The 18,916-nt window shown below is 44.5% G+C and overlaps 1 protein-coding gene across 3 annotated transcripts in view; it reads left to right on the forward strand.

Moving 5' to 3' along the window:
- The window catches only part of KALRN (kalirin RhoGEF kinase), a 455,469-nt gene that overhangs the window by 422,570 nt on the left and 13,983 nt on the right, over positions 1–18,916 (forward strand). The window contains exons 49-54 of one of the 3 annotated variants that reach the window (XM_056495829.1): positions 3,041–3,279; positions 4,139–4,386; positions 7,511–7,634; positions 8,902–8,961; positions 17,148–17,175; positions 17,570–17,741. In XM_056495829.1, coding sequence (XP_056351804.1) covers positions 3,041–3,279; positions 4,139–4,386; positions 7,511–7,634; positions 8,902–8,961; positions 17,148–17,175; positions 17,570–17,741 — 871 coding nt within the window. Of the gene's footprint in view, positions 1–3,040; positions 3,280–3,333; positions 5,330–7,510; positions 7,635–8,901; positions 8,962–17,147; positions 17,176–17,569; positions 17,742–18,916 lie in introns of those variants that run through there. The other 2 variants (XM_056495830.1, XM_056495831.1) reach the window with 2 other exon arrangements.

Below are 18,916 nucleotides of genomic sequence, written 5' to 3' on the forward strand. Positions count from 1 at the left end.
ACAGCTTATTTTATAGAGGTTATATTAGAGTTCTATATTTAATAGCTTAATACATGATCAATAATAAAACATATTTGCTTTAATCAAGATGCTTGGTCTTGGCACAATAGTTAGGTTTTGTTTGTTTTTTTGGGGTTTTTTTGGGTGGGGATTTTGTTATTTGGTTTTGTGGATTTTTTGTTGCAAAATGGGAAGAGGCTCTTTCAGTTCACATCAAAGTAAAGGTTGCCTTTTCTTCAATGTGGACGTTTTAAAAATTTTAATTCAGCTTTATTTTACTTTTCAGAAGTTAATTGGGAAGGAGTTATATGCAAAGTTGCTTGTGACAGTTCAGAATCTATGGCTGAGCTGAGAAGGGAAATACATTTCACCCATGATGCCACAACTTGATACTGTGATTTTGTGACTTGGAATAGAAAACCATTGTAAAATGATTCCTTAAATACATTGGTGAGACAAAGAGTCTAAGTTCTCCAGTCTGACCAGTTGGTACCAAAACTTTATGGGTGGATGTCAGTGCAGTTGACTCTGACTGAGGAATTACTGAAATAAAACAAGTTCCACTAACAGTTAGCTGCAGACTTTTTTTAAAAAGCCTTGTGAGAGCTCCACAGGCACTAATGCAGGGTTTTGCTGTCCCTTCCATATCTTTCTTGCTTGTTCTTTTTATTTTTTTAGGTATTTCATCTTATCTTCACAGTACTTAACTGCCCTGTGAGCCTTTTTCTACTGTGGCATTTTCATAGCTCCTATTCAGCCTATCTTCTCTGAGGCCAGCATGCAATTTGATGGGTTAGGAACATAATCATCACTATCTCTAAAGCAAAAGTAAAAATGTATTTCTATTAAAACACAAGCTTAAGGATTTACCTTTAAACTATAAATAAGATCCAAGAAAATAATTCTGTATCCAGATGAGCCTGTCCAGTCCAGAATATTTTAAGTGGCTTTTAGAATGGAATCTCATTGAGGCTGATTAATCTTTAAATATGTTCTTTAGCTTTGCATTTCTTTAAAGCAGATGTTTTGTGTCCTTAAAATCATATTAATTCCACACTGAGCCAATGCTGCATAACCTCCATAACAAAATATTCCCCTCAAGCTCTTGGCCAAGCTGTCTCTGATTTTTCTCTTTTCACCAGGGAAGTCCTAAAGAGTAGGGGCTATGTACAAAGCATGGGATTTGCATCCAAACTTCATTAATGTAGAAGTGTCATATTCAATTTTTCATATTTTTCCACGGAAAAGTAAAAGGTGCTAAGCTTGAGAAACAGGCTGGGCATCAAATGATGGGCTGTTATGACTGTTCTTTAGGAAGCAAGCTGTAAAGAAAAATCTGCTGTCACTGCTGGACATGTTTCATAAGGGAAATGCCATTCACCTGTTTCTTTTTTAAATCATGTTTTGTGGGGGAATTTGAGAGAAAAGGAGAAAACATGCAAGTAGATGGACACTGACTTTTGCCAGAAGCTTCTGAGAATACTGACAATGTTTAACAGGGGGCTGGAAGCCAGGCATCACTGTGATAGCTCATGGTGGAATTAGTGGTCAGAAATGGACCCTCAACTAAATACCCTTTAAAAGTACTGAGTACAGGAGATTGTTTCCAGATAGATTGATCAGTACCCATTCAGATCTTACTGCTAACAACCTTGCAGCCTTATTTACTGTATACAGTAGGAAAATGTCACTGTCAAAAATCATTGTCAGAGTTTTTCCCAGCCTTCCTTGCCCTCTGTGGCTGGTCTGCAGCAGGACTAAACCATTTCCAGCTGCAGCTGAGGTAAGCAAGTGAAACTGGCAGTCTCTGTGGTATAAATACAATCTGCTTTTGTGATAAGGGTCAGGTTTTAGAGACAAGTAATCTTCCAGATTGCTACAGATCTGTGTCTGTGTCCTGCTTAAGAAAATGGTGATCTGGCATCCTCCTTGATTTATTTTTCCCAGTCATTTGTTCTTTAGTATGAGTGATTTCTTGAGTTGTCCTGCCTTTTTCTGGAAGGGGAATGCTGTATGGTGCTGAGCTTTTCTGTTTTTCTTTCCTTTTCATTTTGTTGAGGAAGACATTCCTTCTGTTGTGGTTCCCTGGTGGGGCTGATGCTGTGACATTATGTCCTCTGTCTGCCTCTTGCTAGACTAGTCTCTCTGCATTCCAGTAGGTTTAGTCTGGTGCATGTACACAGTATTAACTGACTATAAATCATCAGTTAAAGCCACATGACATGCAAAAAACCAAGCCCATAGGTCTGGGCTGGTAGCCTGAGCCCAGCAAATCTGCTCACTGTGAGTCCCAGCCCTGATCCATTCTCCAAACATAACAAATTATTTTTTTCTTACGATCTGGATTTTTTTTCTTTCCATCTCCCAGTGCAAGCTCTCTCCATGACTATAAAATCTACTCTCACAAGCAGACTTTATTTTTTATGGCTTATGAATCTGCTTAGTGTTGCCTGTTGGGTGTTTTCTGGAGAGGTTTTGACTGGAGGGATTGATGTCTTGGTGCCATCTATACCTCCTCACTTGCTGGCCAGTTCCAGCAGTTTCCCTGAACTGAAGCAATTAATGTAGAAAGCACATTGAGAGCCAAGTGTATCACGTCTGAGGAGTATTTAATAGTCACACTTGCTTGGGAATATGCAAATGAGGCTTAGAGGTCTTGACCTGTGTTTTCTGATGTTAGCAAAATTCACTGCAGATGTGCTGTGCACCTCTCAGTCAGGCTTTCATTTATTTTGACTACAGGATGTGATTAATTTGTGCGGTTTCAAAGAAAATGAATGCAATTACGTATGTAAAAATGGCAAGCATTTTATCCTGCTCACAGTGTAGGTTAGATGTGAAGAACAGCCTGGAGAGCTGTGTTCAGCTCATGCACAGCGCGGCGTAAAGTGCTTGTGTCCTGTCTAGCCGTGATTTTGCCACGTGCTCCCAGGGGCAGCATCTCCTGTTGCTGTTTGGTTTGCAGCGTGATTCTGCTGTGTTGGAGCACCCCCCGTGTGAGCAGCCCCTCGGGGCAGTGTGACCCTGTCCTCTCTTGCAGCGCTGCAGTCGCCCATCGAGTACCAGCGCAAGGAGAGCGGCTCGGCGGTGCTGCGGCCCCCGGCCGGCCGGCTGCCCCCGCCCGGCGCCCGGCCACACTCCTCCATCCCCGCAGCGCCCGAGAAGCCTCTCAAGGCCCCCAGCCGGAACCCATCCCTCCCACCCCTGAAGATATCTACCTCCAACGGCAGCACAGGGTATGAGCACTCACAGCCCGGAGACAAGTATGAGCAAAGCAAGGTACTGAGCTCCTCTGATAAAACATGATCTCACGGCCCGTTTCTTGTACCACAGGTGATCCGTGGTGTTAGCTTTGATTAGCAGCTAACCAGGTCAACAGGAATCAACAGACTGAAGCAATGGGGTAATGTGATTTGGGATTAAGCAGCTCATGCAAAAGCCCTGGCATCCACATGGATGGCACTTCATCTGGGAAACACAGAGCCTGACCCCGGAGCACTGATCTCAATGTTTTTCAGGGCACTGTGCTTGCAGATCTGGTGAACGAGATATCCATTGCAGTACTGGCAGAAGTAATATTCTGGCTTCTCTAATATCCATTAACCACCCATTCCTGAAAAAATCTGTGGTAGGGAAGAGCTTGGACCTTTCCCCACATAGCAGCTCGCAGGGTGGCAGCTAAAGGTTTTAATTTGGGTACATGTGCACTACACACAAACCACCAAAGAGTCAGTGGCCACCAACCGTGTTTGGACCCTGCTGCTGACTGAGGTTCACCAAAGCCACTTTCAATCTGACCTGTATTTAACTGTGAGTATTTAACTGTAACTCAGCTTCATTGTCTTTGTCCCTGTTTGGCTTAGCCACAGACCCTTCATCTGTAACACCCCCACAGACGAGAACACCCAGGGACACGGTCATTAGCAGCTTTGAAGTCTGATGTGGAATTGAAATAGGAGACTGGTTTGTATTAGGTTACTGCCACCTTTCAGATCTCTAAAATCCTTTTCTGCCAGCATGAACTTGCAAGTGTTTTGTGTGTTTTTCCCTGGTCTGGTTAGGCTGGCCACGAGGCGGTGGGATCGCCGCTGGAAGGGCGGTTCCTGCGCTCACCGGTTTGTGTTGTGTCCGTTTGCAGACTGATTTGGGAGGGTGCAATGGGACCTCTTCCATGGTGGTGATTAAAGATTACTATGCACTGAAGGAGGATGAGATCTGTGTGAATCAAGGAGAGGTGGTTCAGATCCTTGCTATCAACCAGCAGAACATGTTCCTGGTGTTCCAGCCCGCAAGCGACCACTCTCCAGCTGCTGAAGGATGGATCCCTGGCAGTATCTTGGCTCCCCTCCCCAAATCCACTACAGATAATAGCGATGGAAGCATCAAGTAAGTGCCCTATTGGCTTCGCTGGGAGCACTATGTGGATTTTTTTTGAGGAAAATAAAATAAATAAATAAATAAATAAATAAACCCAAATGGTAGGGAAATCCTGCTGATTTTTATCTACAGTGCCATTGGAACAAACTGAGTGGTGAATCCGCAGCGTCGGGCAGCCATGGTGGATAGCTCGGGTTTTGCTTATTTTCATTTTGTGGGATTTTGTTTATACTTTGGAGAGAAATAAAACCATAGACGGTTAAAGATATGCTTTATGTGACACAATTTTACACCAACATGGACCTGCTTGGACTGGACTTATATTTATGTTGTATTAAGTTACTAATCTATATATTGGTTATAACAGCATCTAGATAAAAAAAGCAAACACAAAAATCCAGGCTCTGTGTTGGACTGAGGTTTGCTTCTCTAGGAGGAGAGATTTTGTTGTCTATGGCAATTTCCTTGTACAGCTTGTATCTTTTTTTTTTTTCATTTGTTTTGATTTTTTTTTTCTGTTTGCAGTAACTTTTGTAATATATTTTTGGTTTGCAAGACCCCCATCCAAGTACATTCCTGTATAAACTATTTTGCACTATTTAAAAAAAAAAAGAAACAAACTCACATTGATGAAGTCAGGTTGTGCAATATAATGGATAGTCGCAATGTTCATCATTGTACCTGTAATGTAACTAATTTTAAATGTACTATTTTAAATATGTAAAATAAATTTTCACCATGAGCATGTTTTAATGAGGTAAAAGAATTAGTTTGACCCTTTTTTTTGTTTGATTTTGTTTTGTTTTGATTTTAATTTTGTTTATAATATTTTGTTGCTTATTTAACAAATGTGTGGATATATATTTTTCTTTTCTGATTTTTAGAAATTTGTCTGAAATGACTAATGCAAGAAAGTGGTTTTTTGGTATTAAATACAGAAGGTACAACCCTCTTTTCAGTAATACCTGTTGATTTCTTTTAACATCTAAAAGGACTAGATGGTAATGCATGATGTTTGCTACAAATTGTGTTACCTTACACAAATACCTCGAGGCGCAGAATTGAACACGAGCAAAGATTTTGTGACAGATTCACTAAAAATAATAACTTGATCTCTGCTGCCATTTCAGTCAAGAGAAATGATGACTTTACCTGTCAGTCAGTGATGAATGCTACCTGGAATTGCATGTTAAGCCAAAGGAATTGCTTGGCACATCTCTTGCACATCTGCCACGGCCATTCCCGGGTTCCTCTCTAGCCACAATATGTAACCACATCCCCTTAGAATCATCACAATACCAGACTGCCTGTGAAGACTGATTTCATGGCAGCTCTACAGTAAAATTCTGCATCAAATTCTGTAGGCAGATGAATTGTGGTCAGGAAGGTGTAACATTGAAAGACACATGAATTGCCCTTCTCACTGCAGTGAGATTTAAAGTCCTAAACAATGTTTTCAGGCTCAAACAGCTAAAACAACCCTGAAAACAAAAAGATGCTTGAATAATAGGGGTCCTATGAGTAAAAAACAACCTGGAGCTGTGCTATCTTCAACCCCATCTGGTCTGCCACATCACAGTGACTACTTAGTTTAAGTAATAAAACTGTCTTCTGTGACAAATGCTGTACACTGATCCAGCGGTGTTGGCACCATGAATTACTCACCTATGTTCATTACACAGATCAGGGAGCCCCATCTGCCATGTCCTTGACTCTTAGATATCCTACAGGAGAATGTAACAGTGCTGAGTGTGGGTAACTCCCCTGCTGTGCCGTTCCCATCTCACACCAGTCAGCGCTCAGTGCCTGTCTGAGCCGTGCTGGGAGCTCTGTGCTCCTGTGCTCAGACACAGCTGCCTGTACAGTTAGTGCAGATCTAATCCTGGTTGCAGAAGCAGTTGTTGTGACCCAGTTCAGTCCCGTGGCTGTGGCAGGGTTTGCTTGTTCTTTGAGCTGTTGCACAGCTCCATCAGAGGCAGCGTTCATGGGGGAGTGTCGGCTGTGGGGCATCCTTTGGGTCCTGCCTTGCTAACATACTGCGTTTTATTGGCACCACAGGTGGTCCCTGGATTTCATACAACTTCCTTTGTAAAATGTATCAAGGTACTGTAGACGTGACATGTGCCAAACATTGGGCTTGAACATGCAAATCAAATTTGCATGACTTAAAGGTGGGCAGATGCTTTGAACCTGGATCCCAGCTCATCACACTGCTGTTTTGAGAGCTTTATGCTTTAGACAACATACCCTTCCCCAAATTCCCCCTGACCTGTCCACTATTTTAATCAAATTAAATCCATATCAAGAACTGTTTTGATTTTTTTCTTACGTCTGCTTTGATATGCAATTCTCTTGTCAACACAGCATTGCTCTTACAAAGGGTGATTAGTCTTTTTTTTTTTTTTTTTTTTCCCAAGAATAGGGTCATAGGAGCAGTAATAAGGGGTGACAAATTTACTGGAAATGGTGCCTGCTGTGATGCTAGCCAAAACCCGTGGGCTGTCCTCTTTAACTGGATTGGCAAAGTCAAATGGGAAATTCTTAGTCTTGAGAGGCACAGCAGAGCTTGTCATTCTAGGAAATTACTTATCTTTTGGAAAATTAATAATGCAGCTCCTATTTATTGAGCTGTTTGTGTTCTGAGCAACATGTAATGAACAACAATTTGAATTTCTTTTTTTTTTTTTTTAATTTACTATACTGAGTAATCTGTTAGGGCCATTCTTACAATTTTATATTTGTTACACTGCTTTTAACCAACGGGACTGAGGACCAAGTTGGTCTCTTAAATGTAGTGAAATTAAGATCAATTTCTATTTGTGGCAATGCAAGACAAAGCCCCTGAAACCAGATGACCAAGTTTGAGTTGCCTGTGCTTCCATCATGGACATTTTTTTCCTGCTCCATGCATTTAAACAGCAAGTATGGCACAACATCTGCTTTGCAGAACTCTTTGGTTTGGTTTTTAACTTCAGCTCTCATTGCTGAGATTGAGACAGGCATATTGCCTGCCAGTGGCTTTCACCTTCTAGGGAATTGCAGTAATTGCAAATGTGGATGCTGGTTCCCCCTTCCAAACTCTTCCTTCCTGCTATGATCTGCCATTTGATTGCTGCGTTTTTTGGTACAACAGGAAGTCATGTTCATGGCATACCCTGCGCATGAGAAAGCGGGCGGAAAAGGAGAGCAGTGGCAAAAATGAAGCCAATGGGCCACGTAAATCCAAGGATATTCTGGGCAACAAAGTCTCAGTTAAAGTGAGTAAGGCCATCTGAAAGCTCTGTGCTGCTCTCCTGCTTCCCATTCCTTTCCACCCCCTGTAGCATCCTCTCCTGAGAGAGCGAGGGGGCAGCAATTTTGAGTTTGGGTTTTGGTTTTTTGTTGATTTTTTTTTTTCAATTTCAGTTAATTTTTTTTTTTTTTTTGTTCTTTTTTTGTAGTATCCATTTTAGCAGGATTTTTGCATGCAAGATAAAATGCAGTCTTTGTTTTTTGTTTTCTTTTTCCTGGCATCCCACATGCAAGTAAGTAATCCTTATCCTCCAACTATATACCTGGTTAAATAACTTAAAATTGGGACACTAGTGATTTACTGATCTAGCCTGGTCTGCAGCTTCATCATGCAGCTGCAGCAGTGAGAAAGCCACTGGGTGAACCCATGGCCTTGCTGATGAGTTTTCTTTAGGTCAGTATTTCACCAGATGTTAAGATAAGGGGATTCTTAAGGTTCCTGGTCTAGGGAGATGGTCTCAGTGACCTTTTTCTTTCTGTGTTATCAGACAGGGCAGAGATGCTGACTCTGTCTTGCCAGGAGAAGGTCTCGTGTGTGTCTGTGTGTGTGTGTGTGTCTGTGCGTCCGCGTCTCTCTCTCTTTCTCTGAGATCTCCCAGTGTGGAAAAGGTTGAGAACTGTGGGGTTAAGCTCCATCTTCTGCTCTGGGTGCCTGACTACTGTGCTCCAACTCAGAGGATCCATCCCTATAAAGCGACCATGAGGCCTGCTCAGGACTAATCTGGGGCTTTCCCTCCCAGCAGAGGCAAGCGAACCCTTGTTGTGATTTTGGCACAACCAAAGCCCAGCCTTGACTCAGGAAAGCACTTGAGCATGTCCTTTGGATCCACCCCTCTGCAGGAGAGTCCATGGTGAAGTGTTTTCCTTTGCAGAGGCTCTCTGTCTCCCAGGCCTGGTGCACTAGCCCTGGCACCATTCCTGAGGATGAGGAAGGACTGGGCACGAGGGAAGGGCTGCTCCAGCATGGTGGCACAGTTCTTCCTCCTCCTGCTTCCTCCTCCTTTTCACCACCTGAACGAACTGCAGAACCACTGCTGCTCCTCTGGCAAAAGCATGTCTTTGCCTTTGCTTCCCTTGTTTTGTTGTCAGTTTGGTTTTTGTTTGTGTTCTAGGAGCATTTTCCCTACTGTTACCCATTTCCATGCTGCTCACAACTGTGCTGCTCTGCCCTGACTAACCAATCTCTTTTCTAATCTCTTGTTCTCTTTCTTCCTCTTCATGCTGCCAAACAAGGAGACAAACAGCTCAGAGGAATCAGAGTGTGATGACCTTGACCCCAATACTAGCATGGAGGTAGAGACAATCATCCTTGTGATTATTTTTTCCCAAGAACACGTGTCTGTTTTGAAATGCCTTTGCTGCAAGGGGAGTTGGTGGGTCTGTATTGCCTACAGACATATGTGCTAATTTAGTGTGAGTCACAAAAAGTGTCAGTTCTGGTTTTGCCAAGCCTTGAACTGGAGTTTGGGCTTCTTTTGTAGTGGGAGCAGAGAGAGCTCAGTAATGAGCTGCTACTGAGCTGGAGGCTCACATAGCCACTCTCAGTCTCTGCTTCCCACCTGGGGCCTCATTCCAACACTAATGCTGATAAATGTAGCACCTTTCTGTATTAAAAACACCCCTTGCCCTGGCAATACACACTCAAGCTGCCAGTCAGGCCAAATGGTGGTGTACCACAACCAGCACTTTATCTAAAAAATCAGAAATGACATTTCCCTTTTCTCTTAGCAGAGTGGGAATTGCATTTCTGTCAAGGTACTGAAGGAGAATGGTAAAAGCAGTTGTGTGTATGGCAAGGCAGATGCAGATAGGTGGACCCAAATTATGCTACATTATGCCACTGTTTTTCCATTGTGAAACCACCAGTTCTAGTGGAGTGCCTTGATGAGAGAGCCTGAGAGAGCTTAAAATCATGAAGTGTTGTGTGTCTGGCTCTCCTCAATTAAGATCTAGCAGGATCCTTTTTTTTTCTCCTGTTTATAGTGACCACACAAAGCTTATCTATACATTTTTCCAAGGCTGAAAGAGGTTCCTGCTGAAACAGGCAAGGGCATGGTTCAGAGAGGTGGTGATTTTGTGGTGATGACAGGACAGGTCTCTGGAGAACAGAGATGTCTGTGTCCTAGCAGATCTCCCGGATGCTGCCAGCCAGGCTGCACTATAAACATCCTGCAGAAGAAAGCTGATCTTCCTCCTGAAGGGAGAATAAAAAGAGGGAGAAGTGTATTGAGGTGCACCACCTAAGCTGTTAACCTGAAAGCTAGCTTTTATTTTAATTGTGTTGGGATGTGTACTAAAGGAAAACTTTTGACCCAGCTGTCATCCTGGAGACTGAATGGTCCTCACCTCTAAAGCTGCATTATGCTCAGGAGTGTGTTTACATTTTCAAGCAGTGTTTTGCCAATCACAGGTAATATCTGGAACTGTATGTATTTGTTATAAGACAGTGCCCGTTATTGCATGGCTCTGTGGAAGCTTTCACTCACTGAAAATTGCCCTGTGGAGCAACAGGTGGCTGAGACAAGAGAGGTTGTGCAGAGCTGGGTGAAAATCACTGTTCTTTTGCAGAGGATTTCTGTGTTTTGACTTTGTTCAACAGGAAGAAAAACAGATGGCAAAACTCTCTGGGGCTGAGCAAATATTTAAAATGGCAGAGGAAGAGAAAATAAGAGAACAGTTGTGGAGGTGACTTACTAAGGTCACACTGCCCTGCAAGGAGCAGCATAGCCCTTGCTTTGTGCTGGTTTTAGTACATCTGTAGCCAGGATTGAGTGTGATCATCTCGTTGGTCTGTCTAAGAAATACTGGGGGAAGGGATTGCTGATACCCAGTATAAACTAAATAAAGTCATCTGGAGGGAGCAGAGCAAGGGCAGGCTCATAAAATGCTGGTGAAGCCCTAGAAGAGGCCATGGGGAAGTCTGGTCTGTAAAGGTCTCAGATATTCACCTCCTGGAAGCCACAATTGCTCTCTCTTTCTGTTCATTATGGGTGTTTAAATTCTCCTTTCCAATCTTGTTACAATAAATGGGCTATGTTACAGCCTGAGAGGCCAAAGTCACTCCTCATTAAATCAGAGGCAAAACAAGCTAATTCCAACACCAGAGCCTGATTCAGGGCTTCATTGATCTTCTAGGCTTCATGTGCTGGGCTTAGATACCTTAAGCAACTGTGCTGCCCCTCCATCCCCACCTGTGTGTGCAGTGAACATCTGCATCTCACCTGGCTTTGCTTTCCCTGCTCTGTGTGGAATGTCCATGGTGAATTCCCAGGGCAGCTGGGGACAGTGTGATGGCCCAAGGAGAGGGAACACCTTGTCCTCACACCTGGCCAGGCTCGTGAGGGGTTTTACAGATGCTGGGAGTGCTGTGTCCTGCCAGCAACACCCAGGGGTGCCTTTCCTGTGTCATTAAGGTGGAGTCATCACTACAGCCAGGTAATGACAGGGCCAGTCACCTGGCTTCTCTTACAGACTGTCACCCTGACATCCCTCTTCGTCCCACCGTGCATGAGAACGTGGAACACACAGAGCACTCTCTAAATGCAAAGCAGATGTAGTAATGGCCTGGAAATGTGGGTGCAATTTATCTCCACCCTACTTCTGCACAAGAAGTCAGTAAGCTGGTCACTGCACCCATGAAGTCCCACAGCTGCTGTGGCCTTTCAGATCATTTATCTTTGTTTGCTGTTTATGAAGTACCACAGTGGATTCTGTTCAGTAGATTCCAGGTTTCTGAAAGCACTTTGTCTTTATTTCAAGGGAACACAAAACCAGAAAGAAATGTGGAAAACATATATTGTGAGAGCAGGAAGCAAATTCTGAGTGACTGTTTAAAAGAGCTAAAATTCCACTACTGGGTTTTTGTTCACACAGGCCTTGGAGAATTTCCTATAATAGCACCTCTTGCTGACTGTTTTTTTCCCTGTTCCTTTATTAATATGTAATGAAAGTGTATGAAGATGGAAATGAAGTTTGATTTTTCGCCCCAGTTTTCTTCTTTGTGCTGTAGTTTCACAAAACAAGGCACAAACTCATCCATTAAGTATGTGAGTGTAGGAGCAGCACTTAAGGGCCATGTGCCCTGAGTGACAGGAGTAACCTACACTTAAGGGTGATCAGGGAGGATCTTTCCACATGTCAGTAGTTAACTGCACAGGGACAGGCAACTCCACTTCTGGGAATTCTTCTTGTGAATCAGTAAATACCAGCCACACCCACGTCTGGGTTCCTGGACAAGGACAACTAATTGTCCCACAGTTCTGTGTTGTAACATCTCACAGTTGCAGTATTGCTGAGGGGTCACAAGGCAGATCCCAGCAGGATACCTCTCTTCTCTAAGGGAATGTCCTTCCAGCAGTCAGAAGATCTGAGCTAAACCTCACTAAATCCAGCAGCAGCTCCTCCCAGCTTTGGGCTGGACCTCAGGTGGCTCCAGATGTTTTGCACACCTCCAGCTGCAGTGTTAAAGTGCAGTTGGGGACACAGGTCTGTCACTGAGCCTCTGGTGTCTGTGCAAAGCAGAGATGAAGCCCAGACCCAGTCACTGGAAGTGCCACCATTAGATTAGAGAGCTGAGCTGTTGCCAAGGTAGGTACGTTGGGCTCCCTAATCTGTTTTTTTGGTTGTGACATTTTAGCATGTCAAGAACTAATCAGAGACACTTAGACCAAGATAAGTACTAGAAAACATCCACTGTGGAAGAATATTGTGTTAGCATCCCCACAGTCCCCCCATGGCTGAGTAAATAATGTTTTAGTGGATACAGCACTGCTCCAAGTCCCCACTCAGCTCAGGCCAGGAATTCCCAAGTGCTTTATGCAAATGCCTTCATCCCCTGGCCACCTCCAGAGTAGATCTAACACTCTCTTGGCAAAATCTTCTTACAGTACTGTAAGAAAGCCTTCCCTGGCCTGTTGCCCCAGTGTGAATGGGTATAATACTGGCAGTTTCCCTGGGGCAGCCTCCACGGGCAGCCCCTCTGTCCTGCTGCCCTGAGTGGCCAGGGATTGCTGAGACACACCAGGAAGGTGGCTCATCAGTGTGACACAGCCCAAGCCAGCAGCACAGACATGGTGCATTAGCTTTTGGAAAAGCAAGAAGTGACCTGCTTCATCTGCAGGAAGGTGTAGGGTGCTACAGCAATGCCAGGGACATCCCATGGCTCATGGAAGCCACCAGCCATTAGGGCCAGGCAGCAAGAACATGAGGAGGGCAAAGAGGGCTTCTGCTCTGCACAGATGCTGTGCAGCATCCCTTGTGCCTTCCCCATCAAAGGCAGCCAAGCCCACCCAGAAGGCACCCCCCATCCCTGACAGAAGACTGATATTGGGATGCTTCATCAGATGCCATTTTAAATTATATTTCTCCTTTGGGAGCCTCTATATAGTGGAATCCTTATCTGCTCATTTTATCAAGAATTTTCTCTAGTTAATTTGTTTCTTTTTGGGGGAGGGGAGGCTGATGACACTGTGAGTCTGTCACGCTAAAGGTCTCAAAAAAAAGTTGATCTAGCCAGATATGGGTGGTAGATATTTTCCTAAAAAGTAGAGTTCACCTAATTCCTCTCTAATTAATTTCATTTATTTCAGAGAATCATAATTTCTGGTTTTGAGTGAGGTAGCAAGGAACATGCTGCTGACTCTGCCACCAGTATGAGCAAAGGTGTCAGTATTGTATTTTAACTCAGTGACCTAGAGGTGCCATGAAATGTTTACAAAATGTTCATCTGCTTGTCTTGGAGTAAACATGCCCTCTGCTGTTTAGGTGAAGCACAGACCCTGTGACAGAGGGCTTGGTTTGCAGATATTCTTATGCTTTGGGGGAAAAGTAATATTCTCACTCCTGGTTTTGATATGTTCCCTTAAAATGGGATTGAAACATGGCACTGGAAAAATCTGGACATCTGCTGGCCCCTTCTGTGCACTGGTGTGTCTGGGCTGGGTAAAATCCCTCCAAGGAAGTAGGTATGGCATGGGTAGGCATGGGAAGGACACCCCTGCAGTGGAGAAGGTGAGAGCCCTGTCAGGCAGCTGAGCTGTGCTTGCAGAACGTTTTGGGACTGGCCATTGGCGTGGCAGGATGGCTTCTCCCTCCCCACCAGAGAAAGCACGTGTGCACAAGTGAAAGATAAGATTATGCCAAGAATTAGGGCACTTAGAGTCACTTTGCAAATGGGCTTTGCAGCTACTGATGCAGATGCCTTTCTATCTTTATAACATGAGCTTAGCAGACCATCTAAAATACTGCAAAATAGTGAGTTTCTGGAGAAGCACCATGGTTCTGTTCTAAAGCTTGACTGTTAACTTACACTTTATTGACCTAGATGCAAGTCACTTAGATCCCTGCAGGTGCCCAAAGGCATTCAAGTGTATGGATTATGTGCCTTTCTTGCTCTGAGCCCTGAAACAGCACAGGCTGGAAGAGGGAGAAGCAAGGTCTGTTTCTGGCTTTTTATTGAATAGCCCTGACCTGTCCTCACATTCCTTTATCTCACCCCCCTCCCTTCAGCTGCCTGGTTTTGCTTGGTCAGTGTTAGACCCCACATTACTTGAGCAGAGGTCATTTCATGTTCTGCCTTTTGTTACTTTGCAAAGGATTTCCACTTTTAGCTGTCACTGTATGGGAAACAAATTCTCCTGGCCACAGAGGGGAGAAATTTTCACCTGTTCTGGGCCATGCAACAGGTATTCCATCCAATAAAAAAAATATCTACCTCATCTCAATTAAAATTATGTTTCAAGGAAAAAGAACACAACTGTGTTTCTTACATGCACTGCAAACTGAGTTTGATCCCCCAGGGTTTGTGTTTGCATGGTGTGGACTGACACTGAAGATGGACTGAGAAGTTCTTGTGCTGGGTGGTTCCATCCCCGTGAGTTTCTCCTCTCACAGCCAGACTGGCAGCCACACTGGTTTGTTGGGATTTCTTCAGGCAGCCCTTGTCAGCCACCTTCCCCTGCTCATGGCCACCGTGGCCACAGGTGAGGGCTGGGCTGTGAGATCCTCATCCAAACTGGCTGAGGGGGCAGGATGTCCCCAAGGGGAACCAGCCCTGGCTCCAGCAGGAGCCTTGTGGGGAAGCAGCACACGAGCTCCCATCCTCTGAGGGCAGTGAGGACATGCCCTGCAGCTCCCCTTCTCCACCCCAAGGGTTACAGACCTCTTTGGCAAATGCAGAAATTGTCTCCCAAGGTCTAGCAGTTAATCTAGCAGGGCTCTCTGGAGCCTGGCCAGCCTGCAGGGAGAGGCAGCAGAACCCCAGAGCCTGGGAGCAGATGTGTGAACCCATTCCTGCCCTTCTCACCCATCATTTGATGCCCTTCAAAGCAGAAGAAATCCCATTCCCTCATAAGGTGCTGTATTAAATCACTTGAGTATTCTTGTGCAGACAGACTCATTTTTGTCTAAGCTTAGAGCAGGCTACAGCTGTGATGTGGCTATGGGGGTGTTGTTAGGTACCATTTGATTAATTAACAGATGAAGTTTTGGGAAAGAAAGTGTAAATTTTACCCACAGACTCTTCCAATAGTATGTAGCAGTGATAATTTTCTTTCTGCTATTCCCATGGTGAGGCAGTGAAAAAAATTGGTGAGGCAATTATTATAAGTTATTGTACCTTGAAAGTCACTAGAAATGTAGAATTATTTATTTACAGGGATATCTATTACATTCATTATTGTAGTTGCATCTTCTAATGAATCCTTTAGAGTAATAAAATTAATATAAAATGCTCATGAGTGTTTCTTTCTCCTGATCTCTAATCCTACAGGGATGGAGATCAGTGAATAATAAGGGAATTTAGTGCATGCTGCAGGGAAGGAAGAGGAGAGCTCTGTAGAACAGATATTTCAGTTAAGCCAAACACCACAGAAACCAAGATGCATGTGCAAATGAGCTGATGCCTGGGGTTACTCAGCTGAAATGTAGATGGTGTCTGTGAGTGAAAGTGGCAAGCAATGGTTATCCACAAAACAGCTTTTTCTTCCTTGGCTGTGTTGTGTGAGAGACACACCTTAATCACAAAGATCTCCCTCTCTTTTTTCACATGCACAGACAGGATAGGGGATGTTTTCCACCAGTACTCCATTGTGCCTAATTTCTTCCTGTCTGCAGGGTCCAGGGTGTTTATGTGGGTCCTGAGCCCTGTGGAGCAGCAGCTCCCCAAGCCCCTGGGCTGGCAGGTCCATGTGCTGCTGGCCCTGCCCAGCTGCACCCTTCAGAGGGACTTTGTGCTTTCCATGTTTGCCTGCTTCCTTTGGGAATGGTGGTGGTGGTAGGGGAAAGCAGACCCTGGGGTCCCAGTGCTGGTCCCAGCTTTGCCTGGGGCTGTAAAGAAAGGCTGTGAAACCAAAACAAACCTGAATATGTGCAAATGCCTCCTTGAATGGCACCCTGGAAAACTATTTATAAAGCCAAAATGTAAATATGAATTTTGAAGATGTATCTACTTTATTTTCAAGGGTTATTGCTTCTGTTTTGTGGCCTGGTTTCTGAGCCTCTGTAAAAACCTCCTATCAGCTTTGGCAGGCCATGAATTAGGTCACTGCTTCATTGGCATCTTCCAAAATAGCTCTGAAACTAATAGTTACAAAGATATCTAAGGAGATAACACACTGGTGTTTATGGTGCTTGAACATGAAATTCTTAGGTTGAATTTTAATAACAAGGCTTATGAGATTATTAAAACAGTGAATGAGGCTAAAACCTCTGTACTGCTGTACACCACAATGTAGTTAGGATCCATTCTGTGAGAACTCAGTGGTGTTATCTTTGCTTTTCCCACCTTTGCTTCCAGAGTTACATTGGCACATAGAGACCACAGAGTAACAGCAGTTTTTCAAGTCTTTGCTAATTTAGCAAATTACCTAAGTTAGATAAAATAACTCCTAGTTATCCAAACCTCGTTTCAAGCTGGAAAGTTTCCAGCAATCCAATGAAATGAGTGAATTTTCACTCATGTTAACAGACCAAGAATTGTTGCAGGACTGATCCTCAACAATGGGCAAAATGAATTATTTATGGTCTAGTGCTTTACCTTTGTTCTCCTGAAGCTGAGCACAAGTTAAAAGACATTTCCTTAGGCCTGGTTAGTGGTGACATGCCCCAGCTGTGTGGTGACTGCAGGTGCTGAGTGGCACAGGTTTGCAGGGGGCACAGGTGATGCACAAACCACCTCTGGGAAGAGTTAATGGCTTCATCAATATCACATAGGCAAAGAGGAGGCATGGACACCCTCCCCAGCCCTTGTGCTGTGCCTGTTACCTTTGATGCTTGATCAGGGTTCAGGAAGCCATAGCTTTCATTTACTTTCCCGTGTGTGTTGTCACTAGAGCTTGCTGCACCTGCTGGTTGATAGAAGATGATTGTTACCACTGCAGCACTTCTGCAGTTCTGGACAGTCACCACTATGCCTTGTGAAAACAGATGTCTCTTTGTCACTGTCTAGGAAATAAATGCTTGTATCTCTTTGTATTTTTCAGATAATCAACCCCAATTTCATCCAAGAAGGTGAGTTAAGGACAGCTGTGCTGCAGTTGTGATTTACTCTGGTGCCTCAGCATGCTCTGTACCTCCCAGCATTTGCAGCAAAGGCAGCTCTCTGCTGCTCAGTCCCCAGGGAGAGCAGGCTAAGCACACAAAACCTGCCCCCTCAAAATCTCATCCACCTGCCAGAGTGCAGGGCTGGGATGGACTCCCCTCAACCTCCTTCTCTGAGCTGTAGACAGCTGGCTTTTACTGGAGGGCAGCTTCAATGACATAATCCCAGGGCTCCCAGCTGTTTGGGCACCCAGATCCCACAGCTCATCCTATAATGTATTCTCTAGCCCTCTGTGACTCTGGACATCCTCACCTGAAGATTAAAAGAGGTGTTGTGTGTGTGTCCCCATGGTTTTTCTTACAGTGGCTCCAGAGTTTCTTGTGCCATTAGTGGACATCACCTGCCTGCTTGGGGACACTGTGATGCTGCAGTGCAAAGTCTGTGGGCGACCCAAACCAACTATAACCTGGAAAGGACCAGACCAAAACATTCTGGACAATGACAACAGCACAGCCACTTACACAGTGTCATCCTGGTAAGGTCCTGCCTTGGATCCCAACACAGCTGGTCCTGGTGATCGTGTTACCCTCAAATATGGCACCAGCCTGGCTACAAGACTCATTAGGATGCAGTTAATTAAGTCTGGCATGGCATGTTAGCACATCAGTGTGGCAAACAGTGGCTGGAAAGGGTCAGACTTTGGGGCTAGGGTAGCTGTGTTTGTTTCCCAAGCTGATGTAAGGTATATCCACAAAGTGCTGCTGCCAGATGAGAGCTTGCTCCCATTGACTTTCTGAGCCAGCTGCAAGCCAGAAGCCAGAATGTTTACAGCTTATTGCCTCTGCTGGGGCTTCTCTGCCTGTCTTTGATGCTTTGATCTCCTTTGGGAGTCAAGCAGAGCAAGCCCCCCCAGCTTGCAATACCCCTATCACTGGGCATCTCCTGATCTCATTGGCAGGGGTGGGGTTGCAGTTTTCCTGAGCCTTTCCTCAGCTGTTCCTAAAAAAGCCCCCATGTGCTCCTGGGAAGGCTACATCTGGCTGTGCTTGGAGGGAAAGATGCTTGTCATAATGTTCCTGGCTTGGCTAGCAGAGAGGAAAACTGTCTTTACAACAAGCACTGGGAAGATTCAGAAAGAACTGGAGTTGAATTCAGGTCAGGTAACAGCCTGCTGCTGGATGCTCATCTGCAGCTTATATAAGCAATTTGGGCCAAACTGCAGTGGAAATCTCCAGGAGACAATCTTTCATTTGAACTTTTCAGCACTTCTGGCTCTGGCTGAAATGAATCCAGAGAGTACAAAGTCACTGAAAATGAAAAAAAAAAAAAAAAAAGAACAGTAAGAGAGAAGGGATTTTACATGTTGAATTAAAAAAAACCCTTACATCTGATCAAGAGCTTCCTTCAGAGACCATTGGCTTTTGAAGCTGCCCCACAGCATCCAAAATTATCTTTAGGTATTGCTCAGTGGATCTCCTAGTGCCTTATTTTCAGCCTCTGGGTTTGAGATGGGGGGATATTTCCATACAGAGTTCTGGTTTTCATCACAGTACTCCTCCTGTTGGCTCCCTGTGCACTATCAGCACTTGTATTGTCTTGTTACTCAAATAATCTTTCCAGTGAAGACACTGCCTGCCAAGCAGAGGCCCAGCAGATCAGTGGCTCTTACAAATCTTGCTGGCACAAGTGTGTGGATTTCAGGGAGAGGGG

Source organism: Oenanthe melanoleuca, chromosome 7, assembly GCF_029582105.1.
Source record: "Oenanthe melanoleuca isolate GR-GAL-2019-014 chromosome 7, OMel1.0, whole genome shotgun sequence".
Lineage (NCBI taxonomy): Eukaryota > Metazoa > Chordata > Aves > Passeriformes > Muscicapidae > Oenanthe > Oenanthe melanoleuca.